General features: G+C 38.9%; 2 protein-coding genes across 3 annotated transcripts in view; one reads left to right on the top strand and one right to left on the bottom strand.

Moving 5' to 3' along the window:
* Positions 1–24,687, bottom strand: part of MRPS35 (mitochondrial ribosomal protein S35) — a 51,888-nt gene that overhangs the window by 19,344 nt on the left and 7,857 nt on the right. Inside the window, exons 1-4 of one of the 2 annotated variants that reach the window (XM_026089416.1) lie at positions 4,244–4,494; positions 2,767–2,810; positions 1,443–1,610; positions 998–1,058 (exon numbers count right to left, since the gene is read on the bottom strand). In XM_026089416.1, the coding sequence (XP_025945201.1) occupies positions 998–1,058; positions 1,443–1,610; positions 2,767–2,810; positions 4,244–4,379 (409 nt within the window). In that variant the 5' untranslated portion in view covers positions 4,380–4,494. Of the gene's footprint in view, positions 1–997; positions 1,059–1,442; positions 1,611–2,766; positions 2,811–4,243; positions 4,495–9,821; positions 9,931–24,687 lie in introns of those variants that run through there. The other variant, XM_026089417.1, reaches the window with a different exon arrangement.
* The window catches only part of LOC112977271 (potassium voltage-gated channel subfamily KQT member 1-like), a gene marked incomplete at its 3' end in the record, with an annotated part of 113,674 nt that continues 106,566 nt past the window's right edge, over positions 17,580–24,687 (top strand). Inside the window, 3 exon segments of the mRNA XM_026089415.1 lie at positions 17,580–17,676; positions 19,317–19,736; positions 19,738–19,889. Of these exon segments, the coding sequence (XP_025945200.1) occupies positions 19,506–19,736; positions 19,738–19,889 (383 nt within the window).

A 24,687-nucleotide genomic window follows, 5' to 3' on the forward strand; every position in this document is an offset into this window, starting at 1 on the left:
AGCAACCACATCAAAAAATTACCTGCAACACATTCCAGAAATCTCCTAGATTGCTTCTGTCCCACCATATTACCCATCCAGCAGATGCTGAGATGGCTGCAGTTCCCCATGAAAACCAAAGCCTGTAAATATGAGTCTTTTCTTGGATGTTTAAAGAAGGTTTTATCCACTTCCTCCTCTTAATCAGGCAGTTTGTGGCAAACACCCACCAACACATCCTCATTCTTGGCTTCCCCTCTGATCATGACCCACAAACGCTCAGCCAGCTTGTCCCCCATCCTGTAGCAAAGCTCCGCACATTTCAGCCATTCCTTTAGGTTCAGGTCAACTCCTCCTCTACACCTGCCTTGCTTGCACCTCAATCATGCAAGCTTTCCCACTGCATTTCTGTGACACCTCACAGACTTCCAATTCCTCCTGTTTCCCTTGCTGCATATATTTGTGTACAGGCAACTCAAGATGGGCCTTTCATCATTTCCTCCTTGCCCCCTTGTGCCTCCACTTCTCTTTGGGCTTTGGCACCTTGCTCCTTTCAGAGAGCTCCTTTTATGAAAAGTAGTATTTTCAAATGTGTGCTGGAATGGTAGGGTATTGATTATCTGTGATTAAACCAGGCTATAATCTCCTGAGAAGTGAATCATACCCATCACTCATATTCCTTAAGACACTAAACTATGAATTCTCCTGTACGAGCAGGGCCTAATAGGCCTAATAGTCCCCCTAATAGGCCTAATAGTCCCACTGCTACCCTGAAAACATTACAATACATTTCTTCCCATCACCTACGTAACTCAATACAGCAAAAAAAGCATATATGTTTTTGTCTTGTCAGCCAAAGCCAGAAAAGAAACCAGCTTTGGAGGTGGATACTGTTGTTTCTTCTGCATCATAGCACAGTTACACTTTGAATTGTCTTAGAAGTCCAAATTTCCTTTAAAAACAAACAAACAAACCCCCCCCCCACAAACAACACCTCAAAACAACAAAAGAACCTCACCTTTAAGAGCTGCACAATGTTTCTTAATTGCAGGAGGAGTAAGATGCAAAAAATTGGGAATCTGAAATATACATATTTGAGTTACCAAAATAATACCATTTTTTTTGCTCATAAATAAGAGAGTATTAGAAGGGACATTACTGAAATTTGATTACATTTTCAAATTAAGGTAGTACAATATGTTTGGTAGAAGATTATTCTCCTCTAAAATCTGATCTAGCAAAAGACTTGAACCTTATTATAAAAGTCACAAGCATGATAATCCTAATTAAGTCACCTGATATGGTTCATTTATATTTGCTACTTACACTAACATTCATCAGAAGCCTTATTAAATATATTTAATAGAAAATAGTACCTAGGAAAAAATATTCTGATCAAAGCAATGCAGTTTTAGTGAAAAATAACTTTCAAAGTCAACAAACACCAATGGAATGCGTCTTACCTTTATAAGCTCTAAGTTGCCTTCTTTGGGCAGAGGTACTCCTCTCTTCACTGGGTAACCCATTCGAATTGGAAGAGGCACAGAGGCAGGTTTAAATGCAGCTGCTGTTGGATAAACACTGCTCCAGTCCTGATCAACAGCCATCCTCTCAGTTCTAGGAGGTGCATGCTAACAAATTGAAAATGATGGAAATTTGATGGGGGATACGCTGTTTTCTGAGACAAAGCAGTAACAACGCACGTGAAATGTTATTTCAGAAATAAGTTCCTGTAGCTATTTCAAGAAACACCTTTACATCAAAAGTTGTCATTCGATTTTAAAGGAATTCTAAAGAGAGAGCCTCTCAAGGCTTGGATAACAAACTTTTCCTCTCTCAATCCTCAACTGCATTTTATTTCAGAAATACTTGGAATGAAGATCCTGCCATCTTCTTGGGTTCTCATAAGTCATTGGGGGGGGGGGGGGAAATCAAGCCAACACTTAACTGCAGGCTCAATTTCCTAAAGCACCTAAGCGCTTGGTGGAGGGCATGGACAGGAGTTTTTAAATTATGGAATTCTGAAAGTTTGAACAAGTTCACAGTAACCCTGAAATGACTTGTTATAGAAAGTCCAGGATACCAACAATATATTACTGTATTGCAGTAATAGCTTATATCCTCCAATAACTGAACAAAGCTCCTGTCAAGTCAGCTGCTCTTAAAAAATATTAATAATAATAACGACAATATAGAAGGGTTAAACACAAATGGATATAGGCAGTCTGACTGTTTTGGGATATCAATAAATTTGCCTTTGGCAGTTAAATGAACAATAGCAGAGTGAACACTAGTCCACTTTTACTATTTGCCTTTAAAATCACAACACATGGTAACATTCTTCTTTTTTAAATTTTGTGTGCGTAGAATAAATAAGAAAATTCTCAGAGATTAAATGCTCAGATATCAGTTTTAATTCTACTGCGTAAAAACAATTTCACTTACATATAGTAACAGATCTTTTAATTACGCCAAAAGGCAAACACTACAAATCCTGTAAACTCATACTGAAAATAACACTAAAGTGACTCTGCTCCTTTTAAGCATAACTTTAAGTTACTTTTCAAGCCTGCAGTATTTGGGCTTAATACAAGCTAATTGTTAATGTTTTTGCCTTTATGAGAACACAGATTGAAAATAGCTGAGACAGTGAAGAATTTAGGTACCAATTCTGGAATTTGGTCACACCAGTTGCAGGAGAGGTTCCTGCACCAACTAATATGATATATAGCGTAGAAAACCTTTTCAAACATCTCTGAGTTAGCAGAAAATAGTTTCATTTCTTACTGATCTTATGAGTTGTGATGGCCTGCTTGTTCTCCGTGTTGAAGCTAAAAGAGAAATATTTTTAATAAGAACCTGCTTTTGTACACTCATATTAGCATTTACTCACACACATCCACATAGTGTAAAGAGTAGCTCAAATCAGCCATTCCAGAAGCAGAAGAACTGGTCTGAAGTACACCCTGCAGTTCACTGTTTTGGAGCTCTAGTCTCAAACCTATTAAAGGGCCTCCCCCCTAAGTAACTGCAGTGATATATACTGGGTTTGGCTCATATCTTGACCTTAATTCTTCAACAGTCAAAGCTCTCCTCAGAGACAATAAATGATCTTGGAAGTTTTTACTCAGAATTCAAACAGCTACACTGCAGAATATTAATGTAACAAAACTCAAACCAAGATCTCATGGAAGAGGAAAGGATTTTATTTTACAGAATCTCTATGCAAGACTTTACCCACTCTTGCATCCAAATACTCAGAAGCGCCAAAACACATGTGTCCAAGTGGCTTGGCTGAGATCATTATGACACAGAAAACAAAGGATACCATCTGTCAAGCCCACACCAAGCCTCCTGGGTTCGTCTTGATTGGTGACCAAAAATTTGTTTTTGAATATGCCTTTTGTATTCTTTAAGAGTGGATGTCTGGAGTTGTTTTGCCTTATTAATTTGCCTTACTTCTCATAAGTCTTGGAAAAAACTCCTGAATTCCACAGTTCTTCTGTTTTCTCTATCTAGGTATTTTATGGTTCCAATTCTGTTCTTTCTCTTCTTGCTACACAGTAATCAAAACTAAATCATACGTATGGGGCTCTGCAGCAACAAATGCATACAATTCCTTTATCACTTGTCCTGCCATTTGTTGTGGTGCTTTCAACCATACATACTTCATTCGTACCAATCTTGTTGTTTTTGTTAACAAAACTCTAAAATTTCAGATCAGGACACCTTTTAATCCTGGAGTGCCATGGGCCCCACGACCAGCCATCATTTAAAGGCCCATTCAGTGACCTAGCCTGCTTCTGAATCTGCAAGAGATAAATGCCCACCTAGCCTTTGGAAAAATGTTGATGCAACCTTGTCCAGCTTGGTTTCCATCTGGGCTCAGAACAGGCTGAGTCGCTGACTCAGATGCCAAACATATAGCACAACTATGTGTGTCTCAGCAAACTACAAAAATCTCATCTGGAAGCCCTAAAACCAGGCACTGCGCTGCAGGTCCACTGTAACAAGCACAACCCTCCCATGCAATCAGTCTAGGGACCACCAATTTCTTTCTTCAGGCTGTTTGTCATATCCACTCTGACAAAATCTGCATCCCACACAGCAGAGCCTGTTTTATACCACAAGCTCCCCAGCAAGCCCTTGCCAACCAAACCTTAAGAGCTGCCCGAAGGCGGGAAGAGCAGAGGGCAACGGGCCACACGCCTCAGCTTCGCCCCTCCCCCCGCAACCGCCGCAGATCGGCCCGGGCCCCTCTCACCTTCCTTCTGCTTGCCTCCCCTGCTGCTCACCGCGGGCACGGAGGAGTAGGCCGCGGCCGCGGCCCTCCCGCCGCACCGCGACAGCAGGGCCCAGTAACCAGCAACGGCCAGCAACGGCCCGCTGACGGCCACCATCTTTACCGCCCGCACGCACGCAAGTCCCCCGAGCAGGACGGAAGCCGGTGTGGGCCAAGGCAGTTGGAAAGGCGAATCGTAGGCGCTGCTGGCTGGCGTGGTGGGCGGGGGGAGGGGCGGTGGCGCGGGAGCCGCGAAGGCGCCGGGAGGGGCGGCGGCGCCTAAGGCGCTGCGGCGGCTGGGGCAACGGCTAAACAACGTGACAGGGCAAAACCTCAAAAATGATTTCCACCCCCCCCCCCCGAAAGAGGGATGAAAAAGGTAAAGGACAAAGAAGATGTGATGTAGTGCTTAGAAATCGCCTTGCCCCTGCATCCTGGCTAGCTCCAGCTTGTGATAGGTGCTAGTTTGTTATATCAAATCGGGAAGTGATTTTACGATGAAACTAGGTGCTAATTACGGGCTAAAACCACAACATCCTGTAATGAGGGCATGTACCCCGCCTGAGATAATTAAGTGGAGCCAGCGAGGCGGCGATGTTAGTTTAGATAGCCTAACATGGCATCGGCGAGGTCACACAGTTGTAAAATATATGCATGACCTGAGGGTCACCACACACAACGCAGAGGAAGACTCCAGCCTTCATCCCCACGACCACCAGARGGCTGAAGAAGACCCCCTAGCAACAGCCGGCGCAACTGCAGAAGTTACAGGAAGTGCCATGTATACCCGGAACTGGAATCGCATATAAGGAGACTGKGRGGGGGGGATCGCGCGCGCCGTTGGTGGAGCAGGAGACTCCCTGGCCGCCCAGCGCTGTTTTGCTTACTTGTGACTTGCTCAATTATTTTATTAAATTGGAATTTATGCAACCCGGCCCGAGTGGTTGTCAATTTGTCGCGTTTACCTATAACAAGCTGACCAGGATCTGCCTTTTTATATCCGGCAGATGCAGGATATGGGTTGAGGAGCAGGCCTGGAGACCGCAGCTGGGGATGAGGGGGCAGTTTCTGCTCCTGCCTTCCTGAATTCAATTTCTTGCGCTCACAAGTGAAAATACAACTTCTTAAATCCTGTGTGCTATTCCTCATCCTCTCTGTACCCCTAAAACAGGGGAAGGTCACCAGAGAAAAGATGTGACATGGGCACATCCAAGCCAGGCATGGCAGGCTTCAGGCAGCCAAGGAGTTATGTTAAAGCAGAGTTAAATGAAAGAGCAGATGTCAGCAATTTGGAACAAAATATGTAAGGCGTAACCTGTACCTTAACACCAGCCTTATGTATAAACCTGTAGGTGGAAAGGCGGCAGCTAACAGCTTCAGCTCCTTGTGGGGACAGTCTTTCAGCTACCTGCATAATCGAAGCTCCCTGAATTACCACACGATCATTTGCTGTTAGGTTAAGTTTCTTCTCAGTGGCGCAGTAAGGAAGTATCACGCAGGACTTCTACTGTTTGGGACTGCGAAGGTGGGGGAATGCCGAATGTCCAGCCCTGAGGTGCCACTGTGCTTCCCAGCACAGAACTTAATTTCTTCTTCAACCAAACGTGAATGGGTTCTGCTCTGCCCTAATACAAAATGGGAACGAAATGATCACGCTCTCATGTTTGTAAATCTAGACTACATCGTGTGCTTTTCTTAATTTTCAGACCTTTTCTGCTTCTCTGAACCTGTTAAATGCAAATCTGTTAAGTTTTTGTAGGCAATATACTTTCATTCCTGGCCATACTAAGATTTCCTGGGTTTAATCTATTTGTTTCAAATTACAACATACCCATAATGTAGTTTACCTTTTCATGATTAGTATGGCCTCTCACTATGACTTCATCCACTTTACCCTAATTATTGTTCAGAATGCACTCTTACGAATGCTGGGCAGTTCTTAATAGGTAACATGAAATGCAGTCTAAAACTTTCAGTTATACTTTCCACAAGATTTCTATAAATTTTACAAAATTAGAATTGTGGAATATCCCATTGTTAACAACAGGTGGAACAAGGACAAAACAAGATGTGTCCAAATTCTTAAAAACAGTGTCCAGTAATTGGGATAAACTCAAGATTATTTAAGTGAATTCTATAAATCTTTAAATTCTCAAGAAAATAATTTTGCAGCTAAAATGTAAGGTCCCCATTCTCCAAAGATCGCTGAAAGCTAGGCATCTAAATGAGGGTTTGGGCCTGATTGCCCTAAGAGGTTGAATCTGTCTTGAAATATAAAACTGAATGTTACTAGTCATAAGATGCCCAGACACCTCTGGAGATACAGAACATTTATTCCTCATGCTAATTTTACTGGCTATATAAAATTGCACTAACATGTAGTAGAATAGCATGTAATATGTTGAGATGTATTATGTAACTCATAAATAGTACCTGCTTTTGCAAGAAAAGGGTAGTTATTGCATCTTCATGTTCAGAATATTTGTCAGGCACTCCCTTTTAACCTCACAATGAAGTCTCATTGTCAAGGTTCAGAGAAATAATTTCCATATTCACACACAGCTATACTTGTATCTCCATGACAGGAACCTTGCAAGTCATCTTATGCCATGAAGAGAAAATGAATGGAGTTAATGTGTAAAGTCTGATAAATCTTTGACTTATAATTAGTGCTTAATATATTTAATGAACTTCACAAATATTAAGCGATGATTTAGGCAGCCTTACTGACCTCTTAGGACGTTAACCATTATCATAAACGTTCTGAAGTCCTGCTGTATAGTCACAGTTTTAAGTTATTCTTACTAGAAAACACTCTGAATTTTATCATATTTTATTTTCCACATTAGGGTAACATAAGAAGGGATCCTTTGCTGTTGAAAACATGTAGTGCCATTAACAGAACAAGATCCAGCTGCCAGTGTTATGTGTTAGCTAGGAGTTCCTGTTTCATGACTTCAGTCTAGGTCACTTGTATATGTTGGATGACAGACTTGATCGTTTCTTTTAAGATCTTCCTCAAATTTTGCTTGCTTTTCCTAAAATGAATCAAATTAGTCATAAGTAGCTGTTTATGTGTCAGCTTTCAGTGGAATGGTCCATGATCAACACAGTGCTGTTCTTGTTAGAGTTTACTCAAGAAAATGCACATCCAGCTGTGTACTTCAGAAGGTTTTTTAAAAAAAAAAAGTTTATGGGATATTCTAGTTGCTAGAATAAATAGCTCTCAAGAATTCCAACTTGCTCAAGAATAGCTACACTTGAGGCAGTCTCCTTTCTACAGCTATTTTTAAACTGATCAAGTTGCGTCTTATCAGATTTCTTTGTTTTGCCAAGCTAAACACAGTCCTGACTTTCCAAGAGATGAATAAAAAGGCACTGAAGAAAAGCCTCAAATATATATTGTCTTTGCTGAACTCATTGTAGTCAGCTGATTCATCACCATGTGTTATCGCTTGTCTGTATTAGTGATATTGTGAAAACTGTTGATGCAACAGAAATAAAGAATTATTTAAATAACTGATGTTAGGGCTAAGGCTAGGAAATAAATACATTAAATGAGAAGGATCTCTGCAGCCATTGAGCCTCGCTTAAAATCTTCCATGAGGACTCTCTCAATTCCACCCTGCCTGTCTTCTCCAACAGATGTATGCCTAAGAAAACAGTCCACACACAATCACAACTGATTTTTTACAAAAGAAAAACAGAAAAATCCTGCCAGCACTATTATTAGCAGGTGCAATATAATTGTTTAAAATAACATATTTTATAATCTTTCCTGGTTTTGAATTATTTGGTGTTTACATAGCAGGATCTTTTCATTCTTCAGTGTTTCATCTGCTCTTTCTGCTTATTTTCCCTGTGAGGTAGTAAGTCCATTTCTTTCATCATTATTAGCCCCAAGATACTTGAGAAAGTAATGTCATTTTAAAAAATGAGGGGAGAAGAAAAAAAGGAGAAATAGATGCAGATAATAAAGATCCAGTTTTCCTATAAGTGGCCATAAACAAAAATATAATACAAAGATAGTAATTTTCAGTTTTCCATGCACTATCACTAATTATGAAAAATCACTAGGCAGATAAAATACTTTGTTTCTATTTATTATGCGTTAATTATAACTGCATTTGTGACAAATGTTACTGTTCAGTTAATAGATGTCTGCTGCCATTTTTTTATTTAATGTTATTTCATCCTAGCAAGCATTTCCAGAAAGCTAAAAAAATAGATTAATCTGTATTTTTACAATTAAAAACTTCATCTGAACGGCTTTTTCAGGAGCAATAACTTAATTTATCACAAAAAAAAAATTTATGATCAAACAGATTTTCATAGCACTACTGCTATAGTGATCCAATTACAGATATATTAACTTTCATTAGAGGTTAGAAGCAGACCTATAAATAGGACTTACAAGTTTACTTCAGGATACATTCTTTGTATACCTCTTTATCTCACAAGTATTTTATTTTTTCTTTAGTTTGAAATGCACACACATTTTGAAAAGCATTTCTAGTTACAGTATGATGCAAGCCACTTAATTTTTATTCAAAACTATTATTTTGCATACAAATGGGATATTGGAAAGAAGAAAAGCTATATTATTTAGAAAGACCTATAAGTGAAAAAGTATTGGAGATGTTAGATAAATATGTGTTCACTCTATATAGTTTGATCATAGATTGTTATTACTATTTTCCTTCTTCTTTCCACTTTTGTGATTTCTGTTCACATCCATGACTAGCTTATCTCTAGTGAAATAGCCAACATTTAGAAAGGCTCTGTCATTTATAACTGAGAGATTATGGTTCATCTTTCATTTCCTGGTCAGATTCAATTTCACATTGGTAATTCAGTAAGCAAAAATGTCTTGGTGAAAGAGAATGAATTTGCTTTTGCATTCATAACCCACACCTGGTTAACACTCTGAGTGCACAGGGCAGTGGCACAGCAGTCTTCACATAGCCTTGTGCCTGTACTAAAGCTAAGTCCACCTGATCCAATGTGATTGCTTGGTGCACAGTGGTAAGGCACTTGGATATTCTCCCAGTGATAGCGCTCTTCAAATCTGTAGAATATGTTGTCAGTACTGAAGCCTGACTTTATGGTTATACTGCATGTGTACACTGCATGTTACATATTCTTGTAGAAGTAAAGAGTTACAGCTACCAAACAGAGTAAGAGACACTTGTCTTGAAAAATTTAAAGGAGACGAAAGTAAGAAATAGGAGATCATTTCTCACTGAGGATGTTCTCCATCTCAGGAATGAGCTGTTGCTATCATTTCAGAAGAATTACTGCCTCAGACTTCAGAGTAGTACAGAAAAAGATGAAAACATGGATTGTGACCTGCTTCATTAAGAATTTTGAGGTAGTTTACTTGTCTTTAAAGTCAGTTCTGATAATCACATTGCTCATTTACATTGTGTTTTCCTTAAGAAATATTACTAGAGCCTTGATAATTGATTAAAGGATATATAACAAAATCTACTACAGAAAACAGCTTTATGGAAATCTCTAACAGAAATTAAAGGATATGTTATTGCCTTTAGAAACTCACCCACATAGATATGTAAAAGTGCACAACTGCAATTATCCTCACAGCAGCATTGTCATCTCTCCAAATTCTCTTCTCAATTACAATGCACAACTCCTATGCAGAGTCTCTCCTGAAACAGTAATTATATCTTGAACAATCATTTCAAGTATACTTGTAATAAACATCCACTTTTAATGATATTCTGTTACTACCACAATACCAACAACAGTATCCTTCTCTTCCAGTGCATCACTAATGATTTAAACAAACCTAATAAAACAATGCTAGGACACTTAATATAACTGGAGGTAGGAATCAAGTAACAGTCAAGGTTCACTGTACAAGAATTTATATTGTCTCTTATTATTTAAAAGTTCTCCGTGACTGCTATCTGATACCTCTTCATCAATTAGAATAGATACAATATTTCAAGCAGTAATTTTGTCCTCCTTTTATGCAACATAATCATATCAACAGATACTTTGCCCTATGTGGTGGCAGTTTATTTTAGCCCACACCATGTATTTAGTGTTTGAATTTTCACTTATGTAGGTATTAAAAATGCAATGGGTTTCTATGAAGGTATACTATAATTATATTATAATTAGTTTAAGAATTCTACTGACCTAGTAAAGAGCACTAAACTTAAAAAAACGCATACCAAGCTGTTCTCTAAGGTTCGTGTGGAATAACATGAGGCCAGCAGAATTTGGCTCTAGAACTGCAAAAAATAATTCTCATGCAATGCATTATCATTATTGCTCAATTTACAATAGTGGCCTAAATAGCAGACAGGATCAGGACCCTACCATGTTGGCTTTTATCTAAAAAAAAGTATTTAATCAGCACATATGCCAAATTAGAAAATGCACTCTCATGATATGAAATTCTCCTTATTCCCAAGATTTCCAAAAGCTTACAGAAATGGTAGCATAATTAGCAAGGCTGCCTACTTTATCACATTCATCACAGTGCGCAATTATTGCTGTGCCCACTGAAGTCAAGAATGATGATGCCTGAAATCTTGGAACTGATTGGCCATGATATTCCCAAGATATTTGCTTTAATTATATGGATCTCTTCAACTCTTGAGGACCAAATATTGTTTGTCTTTATCAGACAACTGTTAAAACAAGCAGATCACCACTCTGAAAATAATAGAGCGACATACACTTTCCTAACACAGATAGCCTTCAATGGCATTGGTGCAGTATCCATCTAATAGCAATTAATGCACTTGAAACATGATTTAACTATGGAGCAAAAGTATCAGAACTGAATGTTTCTTTTTCAGAGTTCCTTCTACAGAAGAAAATACACTCCTTTGTCTACTCCTGATCCTCCAGCTCTCCTCTCCCCTGCCCTTGTGTTAGGAGACAAGATAAACTACCAACAAGATACTAGCTTAACAGACTGAGGTTTACAGTGTATATTCTTCACTAAAAGGTGAAGTTCATCCTGAAACATTGTGGAACTTGTGTTTAGCCACACAAGTGACTTGCTTATCTAAGATTTTCACACAAAAAAGTAAAAAAAGGTGAGCTGAATTTAGAACATTGTTGCTGAAAGTATAGCAGAGAAAACTGAAAACATGCTTGCTTATGAAGAGATGAGCCTTGGACAGCTATTGACCCAGCAGAACTCAGAAAAACAGGGACAAAACTCTGAAACACAGATTCTGTTAATTCTGATGTCTTCTCTGAGAACAGGTGGACTGGTAGATTCATTCCCACCACAATGTTCTTTAAATATAAGGAATGCCAAATCTTGCCTGGAGAAATTGCTGGTTTAAGGGTAATTAATATGACCCTTAAGGTGTTTCCTGAAATAAGGACAGTGTTCACATAGAAACAGATGTTTGTTCACTGAAAATATTTAACTGCTGACATTTGAAAGAAATTGCAGAAAAGCAAAGGGTTAACAATGAATAAAAGTCACTTTGCTTTGATTACTGAATTTTTATTTTATCTGCAATTGCAAAACATCATTCTACTACCATGAGTAAATGCATATGTAAATTTAACAACTTTTTAAAACTTCACATGTCTTTTAAACATCATTCAGATGTAAAAAAGGCATATACATATTTTATTTTTTGTACACAGGCTGTCACTGTGCTTCCACAATATGCCTTGACTCCTGGAGAATTTCCACTAAGACCAGTGTGAGGGAGTATGAGAACTGTGGAACCATCATCTGCCCAAAGCTCTGTCCTTCGCTGAGTAGGAAGAGTCATGTTAAATTTTAGGTTTTACCTAAAATTTAGGCTGCTTTCCTTTATTTTTGTTGTTCATCTCTTCCCATCTTGGAACAATTTAGGAATTATAAATACAGCAAGATAAAGAGGTCAAATGTAAAACCTTAGGAGGCATTCGCTCTTCTCTCATCTTCATAATGTAAGGTTTTATCTGCTCTTTACAACCAATGGCCCCTAAAGCTTTTAATTCTGCTTTGGAAATGTTCCCTTAAAAAACAAGTTGTTTGTGACACTAGTCCCAAAAAGAGAGAGGTGACATTTTGTTAATGAGTTTCATCTTGGTGAGTGAAAAGCTTGATTGTTTTTCTTTATTCATGTTTCCTCTAAACCATCATGCACTGCCATTATAAGTTCCCAGGCTGGCCTTGGAATGGATTTATCGTTGTGTTGCCAAAGTCAGTTCAAAGTTAAGCGAAACAGGCAGCAGCCTGTGGTGGCAGATTGCAGGCAGGGGCAGACTGTCTGAAACTGCTTGAGGAGATGATGGTCTCCACTGATCTAAATGGTTCATGCCCATCTTCTGCCTGGCCTCTCTAACAGAGTGGCGATTTCACACATAGCCCTGAATGACCATCAGATAGCAGCAATTAAGGAACAAGTTTTCAGGATTTCAGTTTCAGTTTTCAGTATTCATAGAAGGTGCCTCATTTTGAAATAATGAAATCACGCAACACATTTAAGCAGTTCACAGGGACAGTGTTCTGGAGCACTGTTCTTCACTCACAGTCCAGCCTCCTGTGCTGTCCCATGCTATCTTGTTACTTCTTTCACATCCACATATCTTTGCATTGGAGATGCTTCCCATAGTGACATTCAACATCCTACAGCACTGATCTTGTATCAGGACACACTAGCCCAGAACTCTACTGATATGAATCACTGATTTAAGAATAAAGACAAATAAGGACAGGAGCTCACAAACATTAGTCCAAATGCTGACCCAGTTTCACAGGCAGTCTACTGTGGAGACCCATTTTGAAAACAGGGACAGGAATTCCTTTCTTTTACCAGAACTGACTAAAGAAAACCTAGATCTATGCACCTTGCTTGCTTGCGTGCAATTTAGCATTTTGAGGCACGATCTGGAAGCTTTTATGCATGTCAAATTCTTTGTACATATCTGTGGGAGTTTAACTTAAGTTTTCCCATTAATTAAACATTGATGGCCAAACGCTCTTTTCAGAGCGGACATAAACTGTGGAGGGGAAATGGGGGTTGATTAGACTGGAACTCTGCACTCTCCAGGGTGCTGAATCCGGTTTATGCTGGCGAACATGCTCTGAACACAAGTAAATCCAAGCGTGCTTTCAATATACAAGTGGTTGTGCTTCCCCCCTCTTGTCATTCCTATAGGCTGAGGACATCCATAGGAACTGGGGGTGTGGGCAATACCGTTGGATGTATACAGTGCTCTTATTATTTCCAGACTGAAAATTACATCCTTCAAACGAAGGCACTCTTTCCTCAAATGATACTTTACATTGATACCCTTCTCATCCTTCCCTTTGGGTTTCATCTTCCTCATGCCAGCCAGTACTTTAGCACGCAACATTTAGTAGGTGTTGGGGCCCTTGCGGTACTTCAGAACAATAATCTATATGAAATATAGAGTATGGAACTACACTGTTTAGGATTAGTTGCTTAGCACAACTTGCTTAGCATGAGTAGCTAAATTTGCTGAAGCCTTAGGCCTCAGGCTGTAGCCGCTGCTATGTGCTTTAAAGYAGTTTACCAAGGACACTGGTGCAGCTGGGAATGATACATCCTGAGAAAGTACAGATAARCTAGCAGAAGCCAGTGGGAACCAAGGTTAAGGGCTAGACAGCTTTGCTAAACAAGCAGCAAGGTGCAAGGCATGACCGCTGCGTGCGTGATCGGTGCAATGATTGGCTACCTGTGACATAATCTGTATGAACCACAAATCAAGGGCCAGAGCGCTGAATACCTGTACTTATAAAATGAGCAAATTGCTGAATAAAGATGGAATTGAACCTGCATTCTGTGAATGCGTATGATTCATTCCCGTCACTCCCGCGGACCGCGACAAGTAGGGGCGTTGCATTTGCCATTGCAGCTAACACTTCTTCCCTTTTCATTACATAAAGTGTCAGGGTTTGCCTGGATAGGGTGGAAGGTTGGGGGAGTGAAAAACATGAATGAAACAGAATAAGCAAAAGAAGGAATGTCATATAGTTGGTTTCAGATTGGGATTGTTATATGTTTGTTGCTGGTATTTTTAGTTTTAAAGAGTTATTTATTTTTCCCTAGTTTTATGGTCAGAGATGGCTGAACAGTTTCTTTAAGCAACCAGTTAAAAACAGAATCAGCCAGAAACTTCTTCCAAAGGAAAATTTCAGTCCATATGCTTGTGAGCTTGGTGAAATTGCAAAAAATAAAAAGGAGGAAAGTGGTGGGAACAGATAGACAAACTGCAAGTTGCTACAAGTTCCCACTATAATGATCATGTGAATTAATTAATTCATTAATTTTATTTCCACCAAATGTGTTCTGGAATATAAGTCGTAACATAGCTTATAGGACACTGATTTTCCCTTCACATCTCAGCTGTTACTAGTTTCAGGCTTTTTTTGAAGAACTCTCATCTTCTGTTTTGTTTTTCTAGTGAAGCAATTTTTTACTTTCAGTTTCAATACAGAAAAATCTTCATAGCTTCCATAACCGAAGGGACCAGTCTTCATTTCTTACAGCAGCTCCATCATGGAAATAGGGAGATTTACAGAGCTGTTAGATACTGCCCTGGGTCAGGCAGTCAGCCTTGTAGATTGTCTGTATTAATACTCAAATAATGTAGCAGTGCCTACATGCATGAAAGGCATTTTAGGCAAAGTTTAGCATTTCATCTCCTCTCCCATGTGATAAAATGCTACAATTCATTTTATTAGCCAAGCTTTTGGGAGTGAATGGAAGCCCAGTGTCACAATTTGCTATTTTTTTTACATGTGATCCTTTCAATATCATAGCATGCAAGTCCTGATAATCTTGATGTCTTCTTTGAAGAAGAATGGCATTCATGGTGCACATTACTTGGGTTGCAAAATGCTCTACAGACAACTAAACTAAATAATGTATTTGCAAAAAGGATATTACCCCATCTTCAATCTCCAGTTCAAAAATGAAAAGTGCAGAGAGTACTGTCATGCGAGCTTGGGGCTCAAGCCTATACCCATGCCGAAGATCCCTGATTACCCACAGCAAGCTTTGGTTTACAGTCTAGTGTAAGACAATTGGCTCACCCGTCTGGAAAGCTCAAGCAGAAAGCAAGGACTATCTCTTTGCCTCTTCCAGGCAGCCTGGGCACAACCAATTCAAGCCACACAACGTGGTGAACTTGTTCCCACACGTGATCATGGCTAAGAAAAGATGCTATAGCTAGAGCAGAAAAATACATGGTACTCAGCAATGTCTAGCTTTTAGGAACCCAGCTCTGGAACTGGAATTCACAAACCCGAAGTAGATGTTTATGAGCCCAGGCACTGCATACAGAAAATGTAGGTCATCAGAATGGAATCTACAGTGAACAGAAGAATGCAGGAATGTTTTTTCAAGCCTTATCTTTTATGTACGGTCCCAAATCTTTTCTAGCCTTTGGGTTTCATATTATTCCTTTATGTTTTTGGCATGACTGGTTGACTCTTTTCTTCTGAAATATAGCCCCTAGAGGAAACAGTGATGATATCAGTGGCAGACCAGTCTGATCTTGTGTTTAGGGTAGTTTCCTGAGAAGTGTCTCCTTGTTAGCCAGAAAGGGTTCAGATCTGTAGCTCAGAACTGGGCATTAGCCTGTGTCTCCCCACACTAGCCTTTTGATTATATGTTATATGTTTGCTGTGCATCTTGCCAAATATAGGTCTGTCACGGTGGGGAAGATATGCTCTGAGTATGTGGGCTGCATCAGGCTTGACCCAAAATTGTGATATACTGCATTTGTGGGGATGAAGGAATGAGTCCATGCCTTCCACAGTCCAGTCTAATAATCTAAGCACTAAATCATTATCTCTTCCGTGGTCAAGAAAGAGGAGTCAGATGCTGTGTGTTCTATTTTTGCAGTGGTTTCAGATCTGCCACTACTATGTTGAATTTCCACATTTACAATAAAGATGGGTACTACTTGTCCTTCAAAGTAAAACAACTTTAAACCCTAAGATATCCAAGATAATTATTGCCAAAGTTCTTGGAGGTACTTTTTTTTTTCCTACATGCTTTCACTAGTTATTTAGAGCTTGAACAATTAATTTCAGGAGAGGTCAGAGGTGAGAACAGACAATAATTTTGTGTTTAGGAAATTACTATCTGGAAAAGTTAATACAGCAGAGAAGGCATTAATTGATGAAGAAGGCATTTCAGGGAAGAAGCATGAGCAAAAACTGGAGAAGGATTTCTGTGACTACAGACAGTTAATAGTCCTTTGCTATGGCTCCCCTACAGTACTGTCTGGAATACTGTATTCAATTCTGGTGCACCATAAACAGAGGGTCATGAAGCAGCCAAGGACAATGTTCTGGAGGGGCTGATTTTTAGAGAAGTAAGAACTGATAAAACTGAGCAGACTACAGATATCAGAAAAGAATAAATACCAAGAACATTTTTTTGCAGTGGCATGGAAATGTAACTGGGAAATTAAGAAAGTAAGAACTTTCTGGGCTAGTCACTCTAAGGAATGAGAGACACTTCAACCGCATGAACAATTATGATAAAAGTTGAAGACCACATAAAATAGTAACGTTCCTCCACCGCCAAAAGAAAAGTTGTAATAATTAGCTTGCTTTCACTGTCAGCTGTGTGACTGTAGAAAAGTGGGAAACAACTCATATTCAGAATGCTGGCATTTTGGACAGCAGTCTATTTTCTGTTACAAAAGGAAAAAGAAGAGGAAAAAAGAGAGAAAAAAATAGTACTTGCCTGCTTTTAGCATGGTTAGGATGTTTAACAATAAAATTAGGAATTTGATGCCAGAATGGTTATGCTTGGGATTCCCTTCCTTCCAAATTAATTTAAAAACAAAACAACAAAAAAACACCAGTGGTTCAGAAAAGGCAACAGCAATAGAAAACTCTGCTTTTCCATGAGTTAATGTAACATGTAATGCAGTGCTGCTTTTGGTTTTGCCCAAAATTAGAGGCAAAAACCAAACAGCTGAAGCAGCCTGTTTAGACTATTCGATATGAAAGGATGCTGCAAAGCCTTCCGCTTTAGCCAACAATTCAAAAAAAATTTTTTTTAAGTGTGACGTAAGGAAATGACATTATTAACCTGTTGCAATTAGCTGTATGCTGGTAGGAAAAGGGCAAGGAAGGAGAGGAAGATGATCCTAAGCAAAAGTACACTGTCCCTCATGCCTGATGGTTTTGACAACAGGAAGAAGCACAACTAAGTCCTGTCTTAGCACAAGTAAGCCCCGTTTTTTCTCTGCCTTTTCCGGGGGAAACCATATAAGGCAGATAACAGGGAGGGACGCTGTGCTAGCAAGGGTGGGACTTGATAAGACAGGGGGCAGAGTCAGGCAGCCGGACTCCCTGCACCTATACAGAGACTCTGCCATGTGGAGCTGAGGGAGCAACAAAGAAGAGGAATAGAGGGACACATGACAAGAGAGAGGAGGTACTGTTTGCCAGATGGTTTCATGTTTTTCTGTTCTTTATTTCTGACTGTGAGGAATTCCGCATTTTGATTAAGCAGGCTAGCGAATGTGTTTCAAGTACCCTTGTTTGCAGCTGCTGGATAGCCAGCCTTTGCTACTATCACTTGTCTAGGTAGCTTCAGCACCCACAGAGGGAATGTACTTCTCATATGTGTTTCACTCACATTCTTGTTGTAGACTGGTTCAGCTGAAAGGCTTCATGTTTTAAGTTTACTGTTTGGTCCCTAAAGCTTTTCAGTGTTAAGAGAAAGAGTGATAAGGGAAAAGAAGTAGTTCTCTGTCTGCTGTGGGATTAATGTAGAAATACATCGGTCCATTTTACCAGTACCACTGGTAAGAAATGAGCTCTTCTGTAACTAGTCCACTACTCCATGTAAATATTTTGAGGAATAACTTGGATTTTTTGGAGTAACTTGGAGGGCTTTATTTGGGTGTAGTAAAGTGGCAGTTTATCCACTCACACACAGGGATCTTTGAGCTACGATGAAAAGTAAGCTTCATTGAAAAGAGGGGTTGAAGCCCAAAATTCTCTCTTTCTAAGTGATCCTGTTCTGTGGAGGCTATAGTGACTCAACATGTGGGTGTGAGTCTCCTCTGACAGAGGTTCAATCAGCTGCAACCCCTAAGCATGCTGGCTTTTCATTGCAGATATCACAGTACTTTACGATATGACATTATAGCCATAATTTTGACATTAATGTCAGCAGTGCCTTGTGCTTTGAAGTTAAACAAAACCTTTCGCGATACCTTTCATATTTTCATATGCATAGCAGTATCATTTTAGCTAAAAGCTTTAAATAAGGAAGCTTTTCATGGTAGTAAGAAATGAGTCAGTACAAAAATTGACACTTCCAAAAACAGGCAGCTGCTCTCAGTCTGACAAAATGCTTAATACTGTTATTAATATTTGTATATTAGCAGCAATTTAGGTCTGTCCTATGAAATATATACTGAGCTATAAGAGCCTTATTTACTGTTCTGTTTTCCCCTGGTACTTCCTTTAGACTAGCAAAGTTAGCAGCAAATATTAAACTACTTGAAGAAAACCAAGTATCAGGCCAGAAGTCTTTGATCTCTTCCCTTGTAAAAATATTAATCTCCCAGTGACACTTAGTATTAACGAGATCCTACTTTTTACAACTCAGAAAAATTCTTCCTGACCATGGTGGACTGCAAGATTAGATCCCATGAGGTGACAGGAATAATTCATTCTGAAGATAAAATCTTACTGTAGCATTGACATTCTAGACAAGATCTCTTGAGATGTAGGTGTTGAGTTCCCTATTCACAACATCCATCTAGCGTGCTTCAGGCAACAGCAAGTTTATAAATTCCAGGAAATTCTTGCAATTCTACCTCTAATCAGGACAGTTCAGGAATTGTTCAACTTAATATCATAGGATCGGCTCTCAGAATAGAACTCTGTACTAGTGTTGCAGTATTTTAATAGTTTTAAGCTTCCTTCTTAACAAATGTAACTTTGAATCTTAATTTTGTCTCTTTCTCCAGAAGACTTAACCTCTTTCTTGTTCCAGTATTCAGTTTACTCTGAATCTAGCATGTGTCAGTTGTCTAATATGTTCTTCTGATTTAATTTCAGAGTCTCTGAGTGACAGCAGGTGACAGGCTGACAGCTCACACTCTTGCGTCATGGGGAAGTTCCATGATAACAGCAGAAAGTCATTTTATCAGCTACTGGAGAACACCCTGGGCTGGGAGGACATACAATACCCTCTTTTATGATTTTAAATATTGATCAGGGTTCATAATACCTGTACATTGTTACAGAATGTCCTATGACAATGGAGAAACTGTTGGGTACCCAATGTATAACCTCTGTGGACAGGCTCAAAGCTCCAGTTCCCAGCTAAGCAGTCTGGATGGAAATAGGAAGTCTGCAACCTTGCTGGAAGTAAGAAGGAACTTAAACAATATGCAGTACTCTTCAGTGGCCCTGGATCCAGACACCACAGTGACTAACGTATCCGGAATTCCCTGTAACCCCAAGGAAGGCACAAAGAGAAGGCACTTTAGCAGGAAGTGAAATCCACAGGGCCTGCACAACAAAAAGTTTCTGTGGCCGTTATTTAGCTAAAACTAGTATGCAGGGAGATGTCTACAACTTCCTGGAAAGGCCTAGTGAATGGAAGTGTTTTATCTATCATTTTACTGTGTAAGTATCCATATTTTCACATAATTTTTGGTGTAAGAAATATTTGAAACTGTGCATGTGATCAACGAGAAATCACAGTACTTTAGCTCCAAGGCTGAAAACCATTGTCGCTTAAGTAATCTAATTTAAAGCAATGGGAAAGCCAGTTTCACAAGGAATCAGCTGCTATATCTATTAACATATCCAGTGGAGCACTTTTTATTCTTTACTTGATGTTTGTCTTCCAAAATACATGTGGTATTTGATATTTCTGAGGTGGGGTCCTGTTTGATCATGACAGTTTTTAACGCTGCCTTAGCTGCTTGACATTGCTCTGGCTTCAGACACTGCAGTTTTTGGCAGGGGGTATGGAAGGTTTAGCTGTGATCAGATGTATCACATTTTTATAAGTGTATTTTGCTCATGCTGAAGCACCAAAACAAGTAATTTGTTGACAAACATTTAATCATAACACTATTAATTTGAATTAATTTACAGGAGTGGATACTCAATGAGTCCATATTTAGCAAGAAGTCATTCATTATACCATGTATTAGTACATGTATGGAGGACATTAAGGCTTCCATTTACCCTTGTAAAACAATGGTTAAGAAATTAATACAGCTGCTACTGTTTTCTTTAAGCTGCTTATGGCATCTGTCAGGTATAGCAGGTATTCTGAATGGTGCTGAAAAGTAATGATAATTTATCATATTAGCTGTAGAAGAGGTCTGAATGTGCTCTCATTGAAGCAAGCAGAAGCTTCCCTGGCTACAGTGAATGAGAAATGAACCAAAAGTCCTTGGTTTTATTATAAAACTAATATATGTCCTCAAGAAAGGCAGAATGTTGAGATTATTCTATTTATCTCAGGTACACTTTGCTATGGCCTGGCAGCATTTTGCGAAAACCACTATCAAAAAAACTGCAATCAAGAATTGTCCAGAGAAAGATATAGTAATTATTTAAACTGAGAGTGAATAATAATGCTTCTTTTTGGCATAAGGTATTTGTCTCATTAATATTTGTTTCCTTTCCCCCTCAAAATTGTCTTTGGCTGTTGTAAAAGGATGTTTTGACTTGTGAAATTTTGCCAAGCAAAAGGATAGGACCTCTTTCATGGACTGTGCTTATAGTATATCATCATGCCTAAGTCATAACAGATGTAATTTGTGTAGATTTAAATATAGGAATGGTCATGAGTTAAGCCTATTTGAGGTTAGGACTTATTAATCTTTCTAAAATACATTTGTTATCATCATCTGTGTTATTTTTATCTCGAACTAATGTTGACCTTTAATATGTACTTATATTCTGAAATTGACTTTTAAGTGAAAAAAATATATATATACCATACTGGAAAGCTAGAGAAAATATTGGTATTATTAACAGCAAAATATTCATTTTGCTTAACAGTATAAGAATTTCTAACTAAAATGAAATAATATGTACATTGACATCTGTTTTAAAAGTTTTTCCTTTAGGAGTGCTTGAAAAGAAACTTTTTAAACATAATTTTTGGCCAATATAAGTTATGGTTTTGCCTTAATTATATTTGTCCTAATAATTGTCCTAATAACTCCCTGGTATGCTCATTTATATAACCCTTTTTTTTGAAAAAACATATTATACAACATTAAATGTTATTAAAGAATGTAAACATTTTTAAGGCAATAAAGTGTTAATCCTAAATATAATTAATCTTATAGTAAGAACAAGATGTAATATATTTTAAAAAATGTTTTCCATGTTATATCTGTATTTTGGGGGTAACATGTAGATATGATCTGATGATGATGATTATTTTTGTAACAAATACAATCTTCTGTGTATGTAGCTGAAATTTTAAAAAGCTGTCTGTGTAGCCTGAGGGAGCTGGATTTGCAGCTTCCCTTCATGGTCTTTTTGTCCTACATATGCTACAAAGACCACATAACTCATTTACAAACATGCGGGAAGTTTCTATCCAAATGGGACTGGACTCTGCTACAAAGAACCTAACTCTTCTGAAAAAAGGGCAAATTGGGTGAACAGCAAGTGCTCTAGGATGTAACATTTCTTTCACATTCTGAAATTACCAAGATAAACTCTTGTCTCATGTAATATTTATAGTGTCCCTGATACCTCAAGTTTCTTTTAAGGGAGTAAACACATGCTTCTTAGGCAACTCTATCATGTATATTAGAAAAGGGAATTATTTTTGCCTAATTAAATTTGGAATTTGTATTATTTTAATGGAGCTATTCCAGGCTAAATTTATGACCTTTCCTAAAACAAGTTTCAAGGGGTGAAACGGGTTTGTTTGAGAATTCACCCTCCCAATCCTGAAAATCTTATCATTTAGGTAATTTTCAGCTACACTGGAAAAACTGTGAAATACTTCCTTCTGAAAACCTCAGGAACAGGGTAGAGAATTGCACTGACAGTTAGAAAGAGGTAAGGGCTTCAGAAACATCTGTGATGTGCAATAGCAGTACATTGATGCTAACCAACCAGTTCCTGCTGTTCTTTAAGAACTTTAATGTATTGGATATCAATATTTGTTAGAGTCCAGCTGCTGGCCATATGGTACTCAGTCCTGAAAAAGAAGTGTGTGCCAGGCTTGAATTTGATTTCCAAGCTCAACTATGCACTTGATTAAATCCCATCCACATGTCAAGATGCCATGGTATAACCCTCAGATTTTCTCTCATGAATGAGAAGTATGATATGCTAGTTTCTTGCTCTTATGAATTGGTGATGAGTTATGTATGGTAATGAAGTTACCTGGCAAATCCACATAGTTAAATCATTAAATTGTAAGTGGAGTCTTGTTCATGTGATGAGTTTACATTTCTCTACATATACATATATATATGTATATATATTTAATTGCAAACAGTGGCAAATGGCTCATTATAATCTAATGTATTGTGCTCATTTGGCTAAAATATTGTGTGGAAAAGGATGAGGGCAAACAGTTCTCCTGATGCTAAAATGATTGACCTCAATTTAGATATCAGTTAGCGAAGATGATAAACCAGAAGCAGAATCCAATGTATGTGAATAAAGTGCTAGAATGTAATAGTGACCAGGAATGTTACACTTCCAAGTCTTTGGAGGCCACTTGTATATTTGGCCATAGACAAAGGATGGAGATAGACCAGCTTTTCTGCCACAGTTTTGGAGTCAAAGAACAAGAAGGATAATAATGCCTGTGGGGATAATAATGCCTGTGGGGAGATACCAAAGGAGCTGTTGGTCTCGATCCAGTTCTTAGTGAAGGGATGTCAGCATCACTGCTGGACTTAGCACAGCTGGAAGGCTTCCTGGCAGTCAGTAGAGAAACCACAGGCTGGTTGAGAAGGCAGGCAAGTCCACAACAAGAGGGAGGCCCATGAGAGGGACTCTTGGATTGTATTCTCAGGCCTGCCACTTTCTTATTGTGTGACGCTGCGAAAGTTTAAGTGAGAACTTGCAGCTGTTTGAGGTTACTTTGTGCTGGTTTGACCACTTGTTTAATGAGTGTTAGACCTTGTTCTCATTTAAAAGTTAGACCAATCTTTATATCTCATAACCTCCCATGAGATGGGGTGAGGTGATCTGACAGCCCATTGCTAAAAATCTGCCTCCAGTTCTCCTGCCCTTACCCACCTTAGCCATTCAGTTTGCTCTTGCCAGCTGTAGTTGTCCTTGGATATCCTTGGATCACAGAGCCAGTTCAACTTATTACTCCAGCAGAAAGGTAGCCCAGCAACAGAAAGTGGTAGGTCTTCTGCTGGGTTAGTAAGCTTTTGGATACACATACTACAGCTTGAAGTACTGTCCATTATTGTTTTCTTAGTGCTCCTAGTGGATCATAATCACCTGTTAACATTTCATATAACATGGTACAAAATAATTGCAAAGTAATGCTGCAAGTCAGTTGGCAAGTACTGCAGACCACCTGGTTTGACTGCAAAGCATTTCACAAATGCAAACTTTGCCTAGCAACAAAGCCTGCTTTCCAGGCTCCCTTTTATTTATGGAGAAACAACTCCTCCAAACGATGACTCAGGGAGAATAGTGGCAATTGCTCTGAATCATGCCTAGGGGTTGCTATCTCTCTTTCTGTTGACTGCATGGCCTCCCTCGGGTATGTTTTCACAAGAGCTTACCACTGCCGGAAGAGGGAAATTCCATCTCTCACCTTCCCTTTTCCTTCCCAGCTACATGCTTCTGCTTAATGTGTGCTGCTTCCAGCACCCATTGTAGCCTTCATAAACTAAGTCAACAAGAAAGCAAGACCAACAGAGAGTGGGTAGTTTTCGCTGTCTTACAGAGTTACATTGTCTCAGCGAATGGGCTGACAATGCCAGCCAATCCTGAGCCAAGACTGGAATGGGATGAATGAGATCTCCCTGTTTTGACCCCCGAGAGCTGTGGTGTTGGCTCAGGTGCATATGAAACCATGCCCTAAGTTTGCTTTATCCCTCTCCTCCTTCATAGCAACTCCCCCAGTTCCTTCACACACAGACACACATGCACGCACATAAACACATTATCTGCTGTTTGTTGAAAAGAACTCCCCTAAAGAATAAATGTTGAGGCCTTTAAAAATTAAAAATACATTCTGCCTAGAAAAATATGAAAAAAAATCAATAATGCTGCTTAATTATAACTTTGGGAGGTGAGTAGAGAAGAACAAGAACATGTTTGAAAAAAGGTGGTTGGCCAGCTAAGTTTTTTTTCCTGTAGAAAAGATTCTATGTACTGAAGTCTGTGTCACCATGTATAATACAAAAGGAAGAGAGTTCAGATTATTGAACTCTTGTCTCCAGTGCACTTGCCTGCATGTTTT

This window comes from Apteryx rowi, unplaced genomic scaffold, assembly GCF_003343035.1.
Source record: "Apteryx rowi isolate R43461 unplaced genomic scaffold, aptRow1 scaffold_811, whole genome shotgun sequence".
In the NCBI taxonomy this organism is placed as follows: Eukaryota; Metazoa; Chordata; class Aves; order Apterygiformes; family Apterygidae; genus Apteryx; species Apteryx rowi.